The 15,506-nt window shown below is 50.8% G+C and overlaps 1 protein-coding gene across 1 annotated transcript in view; it reads right to left on the bottom strand.

Annotated features, from left to right (window-relative positions):
* Window positions 1–5,303, bottom strand: part of LOC112118975 (acetylcholinesterase-like) — a 12,912-nt gene extending 7,609 nt beyond the window's left edge. Inside the window, exons 1-2 of the mRNA XM_029913643.1 lie at window positions 3,790–5,303; window positions 716–882 (exon numbers count right to left, since the gene is read on the bottom strand). Coding sequence (XP_029769503.1) covers window positions 716–882; window positions 3,790–5,291 — 1,669 coding nt within the window. The 5' untranslated portion in view covers window positions 5,292–5,303. The remainder of the gene's footprint in view (window positions 1–715; window positions 883–3,789) is intronic.
* Between the last annotated feature and the right edge of the window lie 10,203 nt (window positions 5,304–15,506).

Here is a 15,506-nt window from a genome sequence, read left to right on the forward strand (position 1 = left end):
TCCTCCCACTGCTATGTTCTAGCAGGAGGGGATGCTGTGCTGGTGGAGGTCCTGTGTTTCCCAGCATCTGTGAACCCGGTGTCCAATATGCAACATTCTGCTCTGCCTCCCATAAGAGTCCCACCACCTCCAGCACAAAGGTTTCCTAGCGGCTGTTGGATTCTCCTTCACTCCCTGTGCTGCACAGTTACACAGTGGCCATGCCCCTCCCCAGAGCCAGCTGTGTGTTATTTTTTCACTGCCCCTTTTCTTTTCAGTGCCATTATGGGCCACCTGCCCCCAGGCCCCTCTGTCCTTAGATCCATCCCTCCGTCCCCACCCACCCCTGTTAGGCATCACCATGTCTTAGCTCATGCCTCCTCCACTGGAAAGGGGTCTATATAGCGTTTGGCTGGTACAGGAAACACGGGTGTTATTGTCCTACCCAGAGGGGCTGAGCAAGTAAAGATGGGGCTGACCTGGGGCTGCCCCACAGCAGATGGGTTCTGGAGTTCCCAGGGGATGCAAGATCTACCCCAGGCAGGAAAATGGGGCCTCTCTAGGAGGCCAGAAGATCCCATGGATTTGTGAATGTGATCCAGGGTATTTCCCCTCTACGGGGCACCAGCTCCAATCCAGCCCCAGGGATGGTGGGGACTGGCTGGCTCAGAGGGGTGGGGAGACACGAGGCCTTTCCCCTCTAGGGCTGCTGTCCTTTCAGCCCTCTGATGCTCACCAGTAGGGCTCGGCTTCCTTGTGAGCAGTGATGCCAAGAAGCTGCAGCGGTGGGCAGGGGACGTCTCCTTGACTTGGGGCGGCTCCAGTCCGATGCGGAAGAAGTTCTGCTTTGTGGGGTCGTAGGGGTGCCACTGCTTCCCGCTGCTCCCTATCCCCGTGAGGTTCCTATGGGGGAAATTCAACACACCCCACAGAGGTTAGTACCAGGCCTGGGCAGGGATGGGAACATGCTTTGGCTTGAGTCTGACATCCTGGTTGCAGGGGTCATTAGGAGACAACTTGAAAAACTTGGCCACTTTCCAAAATGGCTGCTATCCCTTGTTCCCAATGAGATTGAAGCCAGAGGCTGCCCTCAGTTAAGATGGCTGCTGCCTCTTGTTCTCTACATATGGGGTGACTCTACTGGTTGCCATTTATAAAGTTGAGCAATGTCCTCATTGAGCTTGATGACATGGAAGTCACAGGCTGCCCTGAATTATGATGGCTGCCATTGGGCTACAGCCCTTTGTAAAGTGAGACTGCCCCTAGGAAAGATGGCCACTGTTCCCCATTGTTTCTAATGGGACTGAAGCCAGACTTCCCTCAGGGAAGATGGACATCCTTTGTGCTCATAGACATAGGAAGGGGCAATTCAGGGAGCAGAGCAACATGCGCGGATGGAGGTGGGGGAGACAAGGAGTGACACTGGGATGTCAGGGAACATAGGGGCATAGATAGGAGGATCTGAACTGGAAGGAAGTCTGAAGCCACCATTTTTCCTCACTTAAGATGGCCCCTCTCAGTTGTCCTTCCAAGTAGGATGAGGTCACATGCTGCCCTAACCCAAAATGGCCACCATCTCCCACTGTGCTCAATGAGATTGGAGCCACAAGCTGCCCTGAGTCAGCTGTCGTTTGCCTACAGCCCTTTCACGTGTCAGCCAGGCTGTCCCTAGGAAAGATGGCCACCACCTGCCATTGTTCTTAAGGAGCCAGAAGCCACAGGCTGCCCTAAGTTTAGAAGGTTTCCCTCTGCTTGAAGCCCTGCAAGTAGCAGGGACGTTGCCTGGAGGAAAGATGGTGGCCTGGGGGAACAGCAACTCTATGGCTCCCTCTGTAGGCAAAGTAGAGGAACAGAGGCCAGCTTCCTGCCTGACACTGGGCTAATCTGCATATGCAGCTCCCCGGCTCACCCTGTGGGTACATGGGAAAGTAGAAGGGGCACCAGCCTGCTAATAGGTGTAATCTGCAGACGTCCCACACGCTCCATGCAGTGACCAACGCTGCACAATTGGGGATTTTCCCATGTGTAGAGCTCACAATATGTGTCACATTGGCTGTGTTACTGCAGGGATGGGAACAGGGTGGCATGTATGAGAACACATGGGTAAAGGGTAGACAATGGCCCTTCCTAGATTCATAGATTCCAAGGCCAGAAGGGACCATAGTGATCATCTCATCTGATCTCCTCTGTAACACAAGCCACAGGAGTTCCCCCAAACAATTCCTAAAGCAGATCTTTTAGAAAAAGATGCAATCTTAATCATCAGTGATGGAGAATCAACCACGACCCTTAGAAAATTGTTCCAATCATTAATTCCTCTAACTGTTAACAATGTATATCTTATTTGAAGTCTGAATTTATCTTGCTTTGACGTCACACCTTTAGATCATGTCAGACCTTTCTCGGCTAGACTGAAAAGCCCATTATTAAATATTTGATACCCAGGCAGGTATTTATAGACCCCTTCACCTTCTCTTAGGAAAGCTACATAGATTGAGAGCCTTGATTCGATCACTATAAAACAGGTTTTCTAATCCTTTTGTCATTCTCGTGGCTCTTCTCTGGACCCTCTCCAATTGATCAAAACCCTCTAATTACCCAGGTGATCCCATTTACCCTTTTTTATAAACTGGCATGACAATAGCTTTCTTCCTATCTTCTGGAACTTCCCCTGTGCTCCAAAATGTATCGAAAGTCAACATTAATGGGCCAGAGAGCTCCTTAGTCAGCTCTTTTTAAACTCTTGGATCCAAATGATCTGGACTTGCTGATTTAAAAATGTCTAATTTTGGTAGCTTCTATTTAACATCCTCCAGAGATACTAGCGTAATGGAAAGAGTGTTGTCCTCCCCATACGATGAGACTATATTACCTGTTTTTCCCCAAATACAGAACAGAATGATTTATTGTAGTCTTGCATTACTATCGATAATTCTGCCACTTCCACCTAGTAATGGACCAATCCCATGGTCAGGATTCTTTTTGTTCCTACTATTGTTAAAAAACTCCTTATTGTCCTTAACTCCACTGGTCATAGATTTCTCCTTGTGACTCTTTGCTTCCCTCCTCAATTTTCTACAATTGCTAATGTCTGATTTATATTCATTACTATTATCTTCTCATTTCTTCCATGTGTGGTATATTATTATTATTACTTTTTTATGGCTGCCTTCCCTTCTCTAATCTGAGAATCAATGGGCCCAAGGTGGGTGGATAGAACTAGAATGGGGAATGTTGAAGAGATTTTTTGGGGGAGTTTTGCTTGCTTATTTTTGATGTAAGGGAGCGTGCCTTTGTATCTATGCCCTGGTCTATGCTTAAAAGTTAAGTTGCCACACTTAACGCAATCAGAGATGTGAGAAAACCACACACCTGACTGCTGCTCCACTGCTGGAGCAACCCCTTTGGCTGGTGCAGGCTGCATCTACACGATAATTGGTGTAGCCATGCCCGTAGAGTCTCCGTAGCAGAGACATCCCCTGCGTTTGTGTGGCAGGGCTGGGAAAGAGCAGGCAGAGCTTTGAGAGTACTAGCTCCTAGCTAAAAACCTTGTTTGCTTGAATGAGGATGGTTGTGTTCATGGGATCACTGACATCCTGATGAGGGAAGAAGGGAATTAGCCCTAACCTGGAAGTAAGTTCAGCTCTAGGTCAGGGGCTTCAACCAAACAGGTTATCTACATTTCAAAGGGACTCCTTCTTCGCCATGGCATTGAGCCGGGTCTTCCTGGATGTTGCGGACACCGGGCCAAAGAGCTACAGGCTAGTTGTTTTCCCGGGCGGCCTCAGGGGCACAGGAAGATTCCCTTACCCGCTGCTGGCGAACTTGCCGCAGTAGTGCATCATCCTTTGGCTCATCGCTGCCTCGGCCTCCGTGTGCGTGTGGTTGGCTTCTCCCACGGACGCCAGGGTCCCGAACAGGTAGGGCAGCTCAGAGCCGTGCGGCACCCCCGTCCATTCAGGTGTAGACAAGCCGCTCGTGCGGTGGGTGAAGTAGTAGGCGTACACGGAACTATTGGCCTCCGCCTCCCGCCCAGCCACCTCAGCTACCGGGCACACAAAGAGGTAGTCACCAGCAATTTGATCCATGGCCCATCGGTATCGTGCCTCGCCCTGCCCCTCCCCTTCCTTGCTGTACCGCTGCGCCACGGCCCGGACGGCCTCTTCTGGGGCTCCTGGCACTGTCAGCCTCACCACCTGCAGCAGCTCCTCCCAGCCAACATTGCTGGCGTTCTCCAGGTTGAGGCTGGGGGCACCAAAGATTAGCATGTGGGAGCCTTCATTGGCGGTGAAACCAGCCACGATGGGCATAGGCTGTCCGTGGTCAGCCTGCAAGAGTCTTGGTGGTGTATCAGGGAGGAAATCCCCATCTGGTGTCGGCACAAAGGGAAACCCCAGCAGCTCCCTGTGGTGCAAGACGGAGAACTCGTGTTTGGGGAACTCCCCAGGTTCCTTCCCCTGCAAGCAGCCCACCAGGGCGGTGTCATCACTATCGGTGCAGCCCAGCAGGTGGCCCAGCCTCCGGCCTCTCTCCTGGGCCTCTTTGAGTGAAATCCAGGCCCATGGTGCGTTCGGGGCTCCGCTCTGCATCGCGGCGCGAGTGAAGAGGGGCCGGCTCCCCGGGGAGAGGAGGTGGAAGCCGACTGACGCAGCCCCAGCGTCCTGGCCGAAAAGGAGGAAACGGGCCGGATCCCCTCCGAAGGTGGCTGCGTTGTCCCGCAGCCAGTGCAGCGCCAGGCGCTGGTCCCACAGGCCGGCGTTCCCCGGGGAGGCCGGGGGCAGAGACAGGAAGCCCAGCGCCCCCAGCCGGTAGTTCATGGAGGCCACTATCGCGTTCCCGGTGGCGGCTATGAAGCGCCCGTTGTAGACATCGACGGAGGCTGCACCTGAGAAGAACGCCCCGCCGTGGATCCAGACGATTATGGGGGCCGGTGCAGGGGGCCGGGGATGGGGCACCCAGACATTGAGGAAGAGGCAGTCCTCAGACTGTGGCATTTTGGGTGTCCATGTTTCGGCCTCAGGGTAACCAGTAAGCGGAGACTGCAGGCAGACATTGCCGAAGCCGGTGGTCTCCAGGACGTGGCTCCAGGGCTGGTGGGGAAGCGGTTTCTGGAAGCGCAAGGCCCCCACGGGGGGCTCGGCGTAGGGGATGCCCAGGAAGGCCGTCACTGTGCCGGAGCCGGCCTGGAGGCGCTTGCCCCGGACGGGGCCACTGGTGGTGAGCACCTCGGTACCATCGTCATCGGAGCCAGAGCTGATGCCCAGCAGGGAGAGGAGAAGCAGGCAGGGGAACGCGGAGAGGAGTCCCAGCATCGCAGCAGCTGGAAGGGAACCCCCCCCAGAGGGAGTTATAGGGAACAGGATCTGGGGTCTTTCCCCTCTAGGGGGTGCTGGCTCCCATCCAGTCCCAGCCTACCTAATTACGGAGAGCAGAAGGGAGCTCCGTACTTCAGACTAGATCCCAGTTAGCAAATAGAGCCCCTTGGTGTGTACCACCCATGCTCTAGCTCGCTGCTGTGTTCCCTGCTCTGTATCAATCCTGAGTCTTGTTCTGGGCGGGGAGTGGGGTCTAGTGGTTAGAGTTGGGAGGGAGGCTGGGATTGAGGACGCCTGGGTTTTACTCTGGGAGGGGAGGGGAGTGGGGTCTAATGGGTTAGAGTGTCGGGCTCTGGGAGCCAGGGCTTCTGGGTTCTATCCCCAGGTCTGGGAAGGGAGTGGGGTATGGTGGATTATACCACTGTGGGCCAGGAGTCAAGAGTCCTGGGTGCTGTCCCTGGCTCTGGAAAGGCAGTGGGGACCAGTGCGTGAGAGCAGGGGGTGCTGGGAGGCAGGACTCCTTGGGTTCTGTCCCCAGCTCTTAGAATGGGGTCTGTAGGAAGGATATTAGGTGAGTAACTGCCTAGAGTGATCCCAATTCCCGCTGTTCTTCCACTTCATTCACTCCCTGGGCCCCTCTGTCCCTATCTGTGAGGCAGTGGGGCCCCAGGTAGCACAGACTCACCTGTCCTTCTCCTGGGCACACTCACAGTCGTGTCTTACGTCTCAGCACGAATGGGAGCTGGGTCGATGCCTCAGATGCCAAAATTAACAGTCAGGGAGCAGCGACGGGGACTTATTTATCCTCAAATCCGTGTCCTCATTGGGCTGTGCACACACGGGGGAGGAGGATTTGGGCTGACTGGGTGAGACTGTTGGGGAGGAGCCAAGGGCTTTGGGAACAGACATCCTGTTGGGTTCACACGGTGAGATCTCTAGGGACTGAAGGGCCGTGATCCCTGAATTGCAGCCACCTCTGGGGAGGGGCAGCTGGGTAACAGGAAATGAATGGGGGATTCAGTGTCCACTGTTGATTTTTGGGTAGGGGGCAAACTAGAAAAACGAAAGGGGGTGTTTATCCAGGGGACCCAGGTGCATTCCCCACCAGGAAGGAAAGTGCGTGGGGAGGTTCAGTGACAAACGGGACTTATGGCTAATGTGCAGGTGAGCACTTTGTGCAGCACAGCACCATCCTGGGGCATTTGGGACTGCACTGACTCCAAGGGGAGAGTGCCCCCTAGTGAGTCCCCACACTCCTCCCTGCTGCATTGATCCCCCTACTGTCACGCTGGGGTATTGAGGTCAGCACGCACAGTGAGAGGAGAGCACCCCCTCCTGAGTGCATATGTCCCTTCGGTACAGCACACCCTAATGCCACCCTGGGGTATTTGGATCAGCACTAACTGTCTGCGGACAAAAACAACGAGGAGTCCTTGTGGCACCTTAGAGACTAACAAATTGATTTGGGCATAAGCTTTTGTGGGCTAAACCCACTTCATCAGATGCATGGAGTGAAAATAGTAGGCAGGTATAAGTATACAGCACATGAAAAGATGGGAGTTGCCTTACCAAGTAGGGGGTCAGTGCTAACAAGGCCAATTCAATCAAGGTGGACGTTGCCCATTCCCAACAGTTGACAAGAATGGGTGAGTATCAACAGAGGGAAAATTACTTTCTGTAGTGACCCAGCCACTCCCTGTCTTAATTCAGGCCTAATTTGATGGTGTCAAGTTTTCAAATTAATTCCAGTTCTGCAGTTTCTCGTTGGAGTCTGTTTTTGAAGTTTTTTTGTTGAAGAATGGCCAATTTTAAGTCTGTTATTGAGTGTCCAAGGAGACTGAAGTGCTCTCCTACTGGTTTTTGAATGTTACAATTCTTGATGTCTGATTTGTGTCCATTTATTCTTTTGCATAGAGACTGTCCAGTTTGGCCAATGTATATGGCAGAGGAGCATTGCTGGCACATGATTGCATATATATCTTGTGACAGACTCAGACCAGTGGGGTACAGGAGTCTGGTAGAGGGCAAATATACTGGTCACTGGATGAGTAGTTTTCTGTTCCCTGAGTGACCAGAGCAGGGGCTGCACTAGAGTAATCAGGAACCTGCTAGAACCAGTTAAGGCAGGCAGGCTAATTAGGACACCTGGAGCCAATTAAGAAGAAGCTGCTAGAATCAATTCAGGCAGGCTAATCAGGGCACCTGGGTTTTAAAAGGAGCTCACTTCAGTTTGTGGTGGGAGTGTGAGGAGCTGGGAGCAAGAGGCGCAAGGAGCTGAGAGTGAGAGGGTGAGGGTGTGCTGCTGGAGGACTGAGGAGCACAAGCGTTATCGGACACCAGGAGGAAGGTCCTGTGGTGAGAATAAGGAAGGTGTTTGGAGGAGGCCATGGGGAAGTAGCCCAGGGAGTTGTAGCTGTCATGCAGCTGTTACAGGAGGCACTATAGACAGCTGTAGTCCACAGGGTCCTGGGCTGGAACCCGGAGTAAAGGGCGGGCCCGGGTTCCCCCCAAACCTCCCAATTGACCTGGACTGTGGGTTCTTCCAGAGGGGAAGGTCTCTGGGCTGTTCCCCAACCCACATGGTGAATCTTTGAGGCAAGAAAATCCACCAATAAGCGCAGGACCCACCAAGATAGAGGAGGAACTTTGTCACAATATATAATTGGCCTCATTAGCACTACAAAAAGTAATTTTCCCTCTGTTGATATTCACCCTTTCTTGTCAACTGTTGGGAATAGGCCACATCCACCTTGATTGAATTGGCCTCGTTAGCACTGACCCCCCACTTGGTAAGGCAACTCCCATCTTTTCATGTGCTGTATATTTATACCTGCTACTGTATTTTCACTCCATGCATCCGATGAAGTGAGCTGTAGCCCACGAAAGCTTATGCCCTAATAGATTTGTTAGTCTCTAAGGCGCCACAAGGACTCTTCGTTGTTTTTGCTGATACAGACTAACACGGCTATCACTTTGAAACCTGTCTGGGGACACCGCCGCTGCCCAGCTCCCTGTAGCATCTGCAAACTTCCGGAGGTCTCCTTTTCAAATCCTGCCCATGCTGCAGCCATCTTAGCTTGTGAGAGCCGCTCCAGGCGAGATCCTGGTTCTGACAGCATGTGGTTGAGTCATGAACATTAATGACAGCTCTGGGCATCTTTGTTCCTCCTGGGAGTGGGTCTGAAATTGCCCTAAGGTCCTGGGCTGCTTCTTATCCTCATTTGGCAATTGGGGTTTTGTTTTTTCTAGTTGCTACCACTAGTCACAAGTTAGTCACTGTTGACCCAAGTTGGGTGCAGAACGCTGACTTCATACTACTTTGGCTTGACAGAAGTCAATGTTTATTTCTTTATAATTTTGATGGATAATATCGAAGTTCATTTTAAAGGATTTTTTTCAATTTTTATTAATTTCAACTTTTGGGAAATTCTGGGGGCAGGTCAGACAATTATTTAGTGGCAGGTGAGAGCCAATAAGTTAGTTTCATGAACTGTAAAAACGTCAATTGTCAACCTCCCCCTCAAAAGATATAAAGTAAGGTTGCAGTGTCATTTTCAAGCAGGATTTTCCTTTCTTTGAGTATCTGTAAATTTCATTGATTATCAATGGAAATATTTTTCCGTTAGATTGTGTGTGCGCAGTGAAATTGATGTTTAGCGACATGTAGCAATGTATTCTAATCCTTCCAAGCCTAATATCACTACAGAAGATTTAGCAACAGAGGAGGGGAATTTCTGCTGCGTGGGATTGCGGGGAACTGGCAGAGCTGTCGAGGGGGGAAGCCCAGAGCTGGGAAATCTAGGGGCTGTGGGTCAGGACCTGTGGGGAGTGGAGAGAAGTGAGGGCTTGGATGGGGTGGGGGGCTGCAGGAGGGGACTGATCGTGATCAGCAGAACTGCGGGAGAGGGATGGAGCCCAGAGTAGAGTGACCAGACAGCAAATGTGAAAAATTGGGACAGGGACTGGGGGTAATAGGAGCCTATATAAGAAAAAGACCCAAAAATCTGGACCCTCCCTATAAAATCAGGACATCTGGTCACCCTAGCCCAGAGCTGTGATTGCAGGGGGATGCAGATTGGGATTGAGGGGCTTCAGTGGAGCTGTGGGGAGTGGGGGAGCCCAGGGCAGTGAGGGGATAGCTGGGGGCTTGTGAGTCAGGAGTGAATAGATATCAGGTGAATTTTTTTCCTGGGGCTAATTTAATGCATCCTCATCCGGTTTGGATCAACAGAAAAACAAACAAGTCACATGTTGGGTTACCCGTTGGCTTGTGTGTGTGTGTGCTTTCCCTGCGCTGTGCAGATAGCTGGTTTAGCAGACCTCGATAGTACTACCCAGCATTGTCCAGTGCCGAAGGTTGGAGCGTCATTAGTAATGCCGTTCAGGCCACTCGCTGCTTCTGGCTTTGAAGCTGCAATGTCATTCGTAGGCAGTGCAGCATGTTCATTCAGCAGACCTCGATCTTACTCGTAAACAGACCACCGGCTCAGTCCGGTGGCAAAGGTGCTCGTTACAATGGACTCAGCTTAGTCAGTGGCGGCACATTCCTCTGCCCCTATGCTGGACAAAGGGTTAAGGCCGTGACATTTATAGGCTGAGGCAAAAAACGGGAATACACAATTTACGTATTTCATGACATCTGTTTCCTACCTCGCCTTGTTCCTGATACCTTGAACAAAAAAATCTCTATTCATTGTTCTGTGAAACCATCTTATCTTGTACCGGATTGGGATGTCTCTGTACTAGCTGGAATATATTTACGAAAAATGCCTAGTGCCTACAATATTACCAACAACGTTGCCAAGTTCATGTACTGGACAGTGAACTTCTGAGCATCTGCTTCAATACATGGCCTGACTCTAATTCACAGCCGTTGGTTCAGGCCTCCGATGGTGCGGCAGGCCCAGTGCTCCTGCCTTTCTCCACTACACCCTGTATAATTCCCCTCTGGGAAACTCCCGCCCAGGGAGGGGGGTTCCTAGGCCTCAGAACTGGATCTATTTACACAGGGAAGCGGTCGTCAATCTGCGCTGGGGAGTCGTCTCTCCCTGGCCCAGTGACGCAGAGATGGCCAGTATGGCCGGGGCTCTGCTCCTTGCAGCTGCTGCCCTGTTGTGCCTTGGGTTGGCGTAGGTTGGAGGGCGGGGTGGCATGGCTCGGCCCATGCTGAGACTTGGGGAGAGATTTGCCTGTCTTGGCCCCTAGGGCCACCAGGGGAATTCTGCTGCAGGGTGTACCCCACAGGGCTGTGCTGGCTGCAGGGGGCAGAGGGGAGGGGGTTGTCTGTCTGCTCCTGGGGGTTTTCATCCCCCTCCCCCAGAGCTGGGGGGCTGCAGCAGGGTCCCTGTCAAGGCTGTATCCCCACTTTGAACTTTAGGGTACAAATGTAGGGGCCTGCATGAAAACTTCTAAGCTTAACTACCAGCTTAGCTCTGGTCCCGCTGCCACCATTCTCACTGGATTCCCTCCCTGGGAAGCCTTGAGAAACCTCTCACCAATTCCCTGGTGAATACAGATCCAAACTCCTTGGATCTTAAAACAAGGAGAAATTGACCCTTCCCCCCTCCTTCCTTTCACCAACTCCTGGTGAATACAGATCCAAACCCCCTTGGATCTTAAAACAAGGAGAAATCAATCTGGTTCTTAAAAAGAAGGCTTTTAATTAAAGAAAAAGGTAAAAATCATCTCTGTAGAATCAGTATGGAAAATAGCTTACAGGGTAATCAAACTTAAAGAGCTTAGAGGACCCCTCTCTGTCTTAGGTTCAAAGTACAGCAAACAAAGATAAACACTCTGGTAAAAGGTACATTTACAAGTTGAGAAAACAAAGTAAATCTAAGACGCCTTGCCTGGCTTTTACTTACAATTTTGAAATAAGAGAGACTTGTTTAGAAAGATGGGGAGAACCTGGATTGATGTCTGGTCCCTCTCAGTCCCGAGAGCGAACAACCCCTTAAACAAAGGACACAAAACAAAAGCCTTTCCCCCCCCAAGATTTGAAAGTATCTTGTCCCCTTATTGGTCCTTTGGGTCAGGTGTCAGCCAGATTACCTGAGCTTCTTAACCCATTACAGGTAAAAGGATTTGGAGTCTCTGTACACAGGAGAGCTGTTACCCTTCCCTTTATAGTTATGACAGTCCCCCTCCCCCCCCCAGCCTGCACTGGGCAGCTCCAGGGGCTCTTCACCCCCAAAGTGCCCCTTCCCAGGCAGGTGCTGCAGGGGGGAGGAGCAGAGGCACCGTTATGTCCCCATTGCTCACAGGAGGGGCGGGGGAGGAGAGAGCAGAGCTTCCCAGCTCCTTCTGCTCCCCCCTTCACTCTCCCATGAGAACAGCTTCGGGCTGCAGCAGTTCTGATTGGTTGCACTGCCCTGGGAGGTGGGCAACTGGGGTGAGCAGCCAATCAGAGGACTAAAATTAATGTAAGGTCTGGAACTTCTTGGGACATCATGAGACAGGCTCCAGCCCCAGCTCAAAACCCATCCCTGGTGGAAAAACCGAGAGAGCCGGTGGCATGGCAAGGAGCCTATTCGGGGCTGAGCCAGCTAGGAGATGCCCTCAATGCCTGCTGTGACAGAGCCTGTCCTCACCACCTCCCCAGCTGACTGTGTGCACTACAGCCACCTGCGCTGCACCTTTCAGGGAGTGATGGACCAGAACATGGGGATGCAAAGCCACAGCTCCGACACCATCCACAACCACAGCTGCTGCAGCCACAAGGATTTCTGCAAGGAGACACCTCCCTGTACAATCTTCCCTCGTGCCTCGGATGATGCCTTAAGCCTTTGCCCACAGCCCTCACCCTAATACTGACGACTGAACCCTACCACCCCATCCTTAAAACTGATGCCTTAACCCTATGCCCACAGCCCTAACCCTAATACTGACACCTTAATCCTACGACCATAAGACCCCAACCCTAATTCTGATGCCCTAAACCTATGACCATAGCGTTAACCTTAACACTGAAATCGTAACCCTATGTCCATAGCCCTGTTGTAACACTGACACCTTAATCCTGTGCCGAAACCCTAACCCTAAAACGGAGACCTTAACCCTATGTCCATAACCCTAAACCTAAAACTGACACCTTAGCCCATGCCCATAGCTCTAACACTAATACTGACATCAAACCTAACACTGACCTCTTAACCAGAAGCCCATAGTCCTAACCCTAATAATGACACTTTAACCCTATGACCACAGCCCTAACCCTAACAATGAAATCATAACCATATGCCCAATAGCCCTTCTGTAACACTGCCACCTTAATCCTACGCCCAAACCCTACCCCTAACACTGACACCTTAATCCAATGCCCATAGTGTGACATAGCACCCCATAATTCTTTATGGAAATATGCTTATGAATGTATATATGACATAACTGGAATATGTTTTATGCTACATATGCCATGTAACATATCTCTGCAAAGGTTATGATCTACTGAATCTATTCATCCTATTTGTTTGCATGTGTGATTTTTGTATTTGAAGTTAGGAATATTGGCTGTGTACTTGTTTGATTTTAAGTAGCCTTAGTAAGGCATTTGGACAGCTTCTTTAGAAAGGAATTTGCAAGTTAAGTGCCCAATCAAGAAACACTTAATGGACAATGGATCTTGGAAGGCTCCAATCCACATAAGAAGTCTACATGAGGACGTTCAAGGTAGTATGTGAACCATGGCTGCTACCTGTAAGTTCTGAGTCATGCATGAATATGTGACTTGCCCATGTGACTCCAAAACTCCATCTTGTAGCTGGTATTCTACACAGGGGGAGGGAGGGGTGTCCACCCACAAAAGAAAATCTATTTAAACCCCTGGGAGACCCCCTCCATTTTGTCTTCAGCTGGCTCAAGAGATAGCCTGTCCACCCCCAAGGATACCTGAGAGAAACTGGAACAAAGGACAGTATCTACAGGGGGTGTGAGTGATTGCTGGACCCAGACTAGAAGAAGGCTAGTCTGTAAAAGAAGCTTACTGGAACATCTCTGAGGGTGAGGTTTCATCTGTTATCACTTTCTTACTGTATTAGGCATAGGCTTGCGTGTTTTGTTTTATTTTTGTTTGGTAATTTACTTTGTTCTGTCTGTCATTACTTGGAACCACTTAAATCCTACTTTTTGTATTTAATAAAATCACCTTTTACTTATTAATTAACCCAGAGTATGTATTAATACTTGGGGTGTGTGTGTGTGTGCAAACAGCTGTGCATATCTCTCTATCAGTGCTATAGAGGGTGAACATTATATGAGTTTACCCCGCATAAGCTTTACACAGGGTAAAATGGATTTATTTGGGGTTTGGACCCCATTGGGAGTTGGGCATGAGACAGGAACACTTCTTAAGCCGTTTTCAGTTAAGCCTGCAGCTTTTGGGGGACGTGGTTCAGACCTGGGTCTGTGTTTGCAGCAGGCAAGTGTGTCTGGCTCAAACAAGGCAAGTTTCTGGAGTCCCAAGCTGGCAGGGAAAACCGGTTAGAAGTAGTCTCAGCACATCAGTTGGCAGTTCCCAAGAGATTTTCTGTGATACAACCCGTCACACATAGCCCTAACCCAACACTGACACCTTAGCACCCTGCCCATAACGCTAACCCTAACACCTTCATTCTATGCCCATAACCCTCCCTATACCAGAGCCTTATCCTCCTCCCCTGGTGGCATGACAGCAGTCCTCTCTATCTGGATAGTGTCCTCAGCCTTGGAAGTCTCCATATGAATACTGTCAATGAATTCCTTGTGTGCACAGATGCTCCTCAGCCTAGCCACCTCCTCCTGTAGCTCTCCCACCTGCTTCCTGAGAAATTCCACCAGCAGACACCTCTCACACTGGATGGTCCTCCCCCCCTCCCCCCAGCCTGGCTTTCTGTGAGGGGGAAAATGCAGGCCACAGTCTCTGCAAATCCACACCAGGATCTGGGTAGAGTCATCCGTGGTTAGGCTGTCTGTCTGGATACAGGCACAGGTGGAGGAGACAGGAGCAGTGTTGGCACTGGCAATGCGGCCCTTCCTAACCATAACGATTATATTATGACTTCCCTCCTAGGTCAGCCCTACTCCCTCGTTAATCACACAAGGGGAGGGTGGTCACAAGGCTGATTGAGGACGATCAAGGGAACAAAGGCTCAAACTGTCCCCAAACACACAATCCTAATTGACCCTGTAACTGAAATAACCTGAAAGAAAAAGAAAAACACAAACAGCCAAACAAACTCACTCACCCCAAGGTTAGTACTCGCACCTTGTTCATTCAGCAGGGGGATCTCCTTCGCCCTCTCTCAAACTCCCCTGTTTGCGGTCCCCTTCTCGGGGTCCAGGTTGTTTCCAGCATAGGTGGGGGTGGAGAAAGCTGCAGCATCAGGGGGCCTGTTCCTTATGTTAGACCCTTGGCCTATGTGCCCACTAGGCACTAGCGCAGGCATGTCCTGGTGGGCTTTGCTGAGTCACTGTGCACAAGCAGCCCCCAAGTCACAGTGATCAAGCTGTTCCCACTGTGTGGTGCTTGCATAGTTGAGTCATACAGTGGATTAATGGGGGGTCAACACCCACCTGGGCAGGGATTTTTTTTTGTCACTAGCAAAATTATAGCATATTTTAGTAACAACCATACAGCACAATCTCATAACTTTATTCACACTAATGATACCCATATTTGGACAGAACAAGGGATTTCAGCGGCTCATGACTGTGCATACAATACCATGCTTTGTATGAAACATCACAACCATATATGAATGATGACTATGGGGGTTCCAGGATGTTGGTCTGAGGTACAGTGTGTCACATGCTCCCCAAAGCTCTTACCCTGATCCCTGAGCCCTACCACTGAGACCCCAAATGTATCCCCAACCCTAACCCACACCACTGCTAGTGCCTGAATCCTATCCCTTAATCCTGTCCCCTAACCCATACACTGACACCTAATTGTAACCCTATTATGCTTCTCTTATCCCATAACCCTACCACCTCACCCACCCTCTCATCCTGCCCCCCACCTCTACACGCTGCCCCATCCCCACTAATGCTAACCAAGAACCCCACTATTTAACCCCACACCCAGTCCTACTCTACAAGCTTGATGCCTCTCCTGTAACCCTAACTGCATCACCCTAACCCTGAACGTCACAGTTCCAGCCACCCAACCACTTAACCCTAACACCCAACCAGAACTGCCGAACTCCAGTTATTGACCCTAACACCCTAATTATAACT

This window comes from Terrapene carolina, unplaced genomic scaffold (genome assembly GCF_002925995.2).
Source record: "Terrapene carolina triunguis isolate 2854851 unplaced genomic scaffold, T_m_triunguis-2.0 Scaffold752, whole genome shotgun sequence".
Lineage (NCBI taxonomy): Eukaryota > Metazoa > Chordata > Testudines > Emydidae > Terrapene > Terrapene triunguis.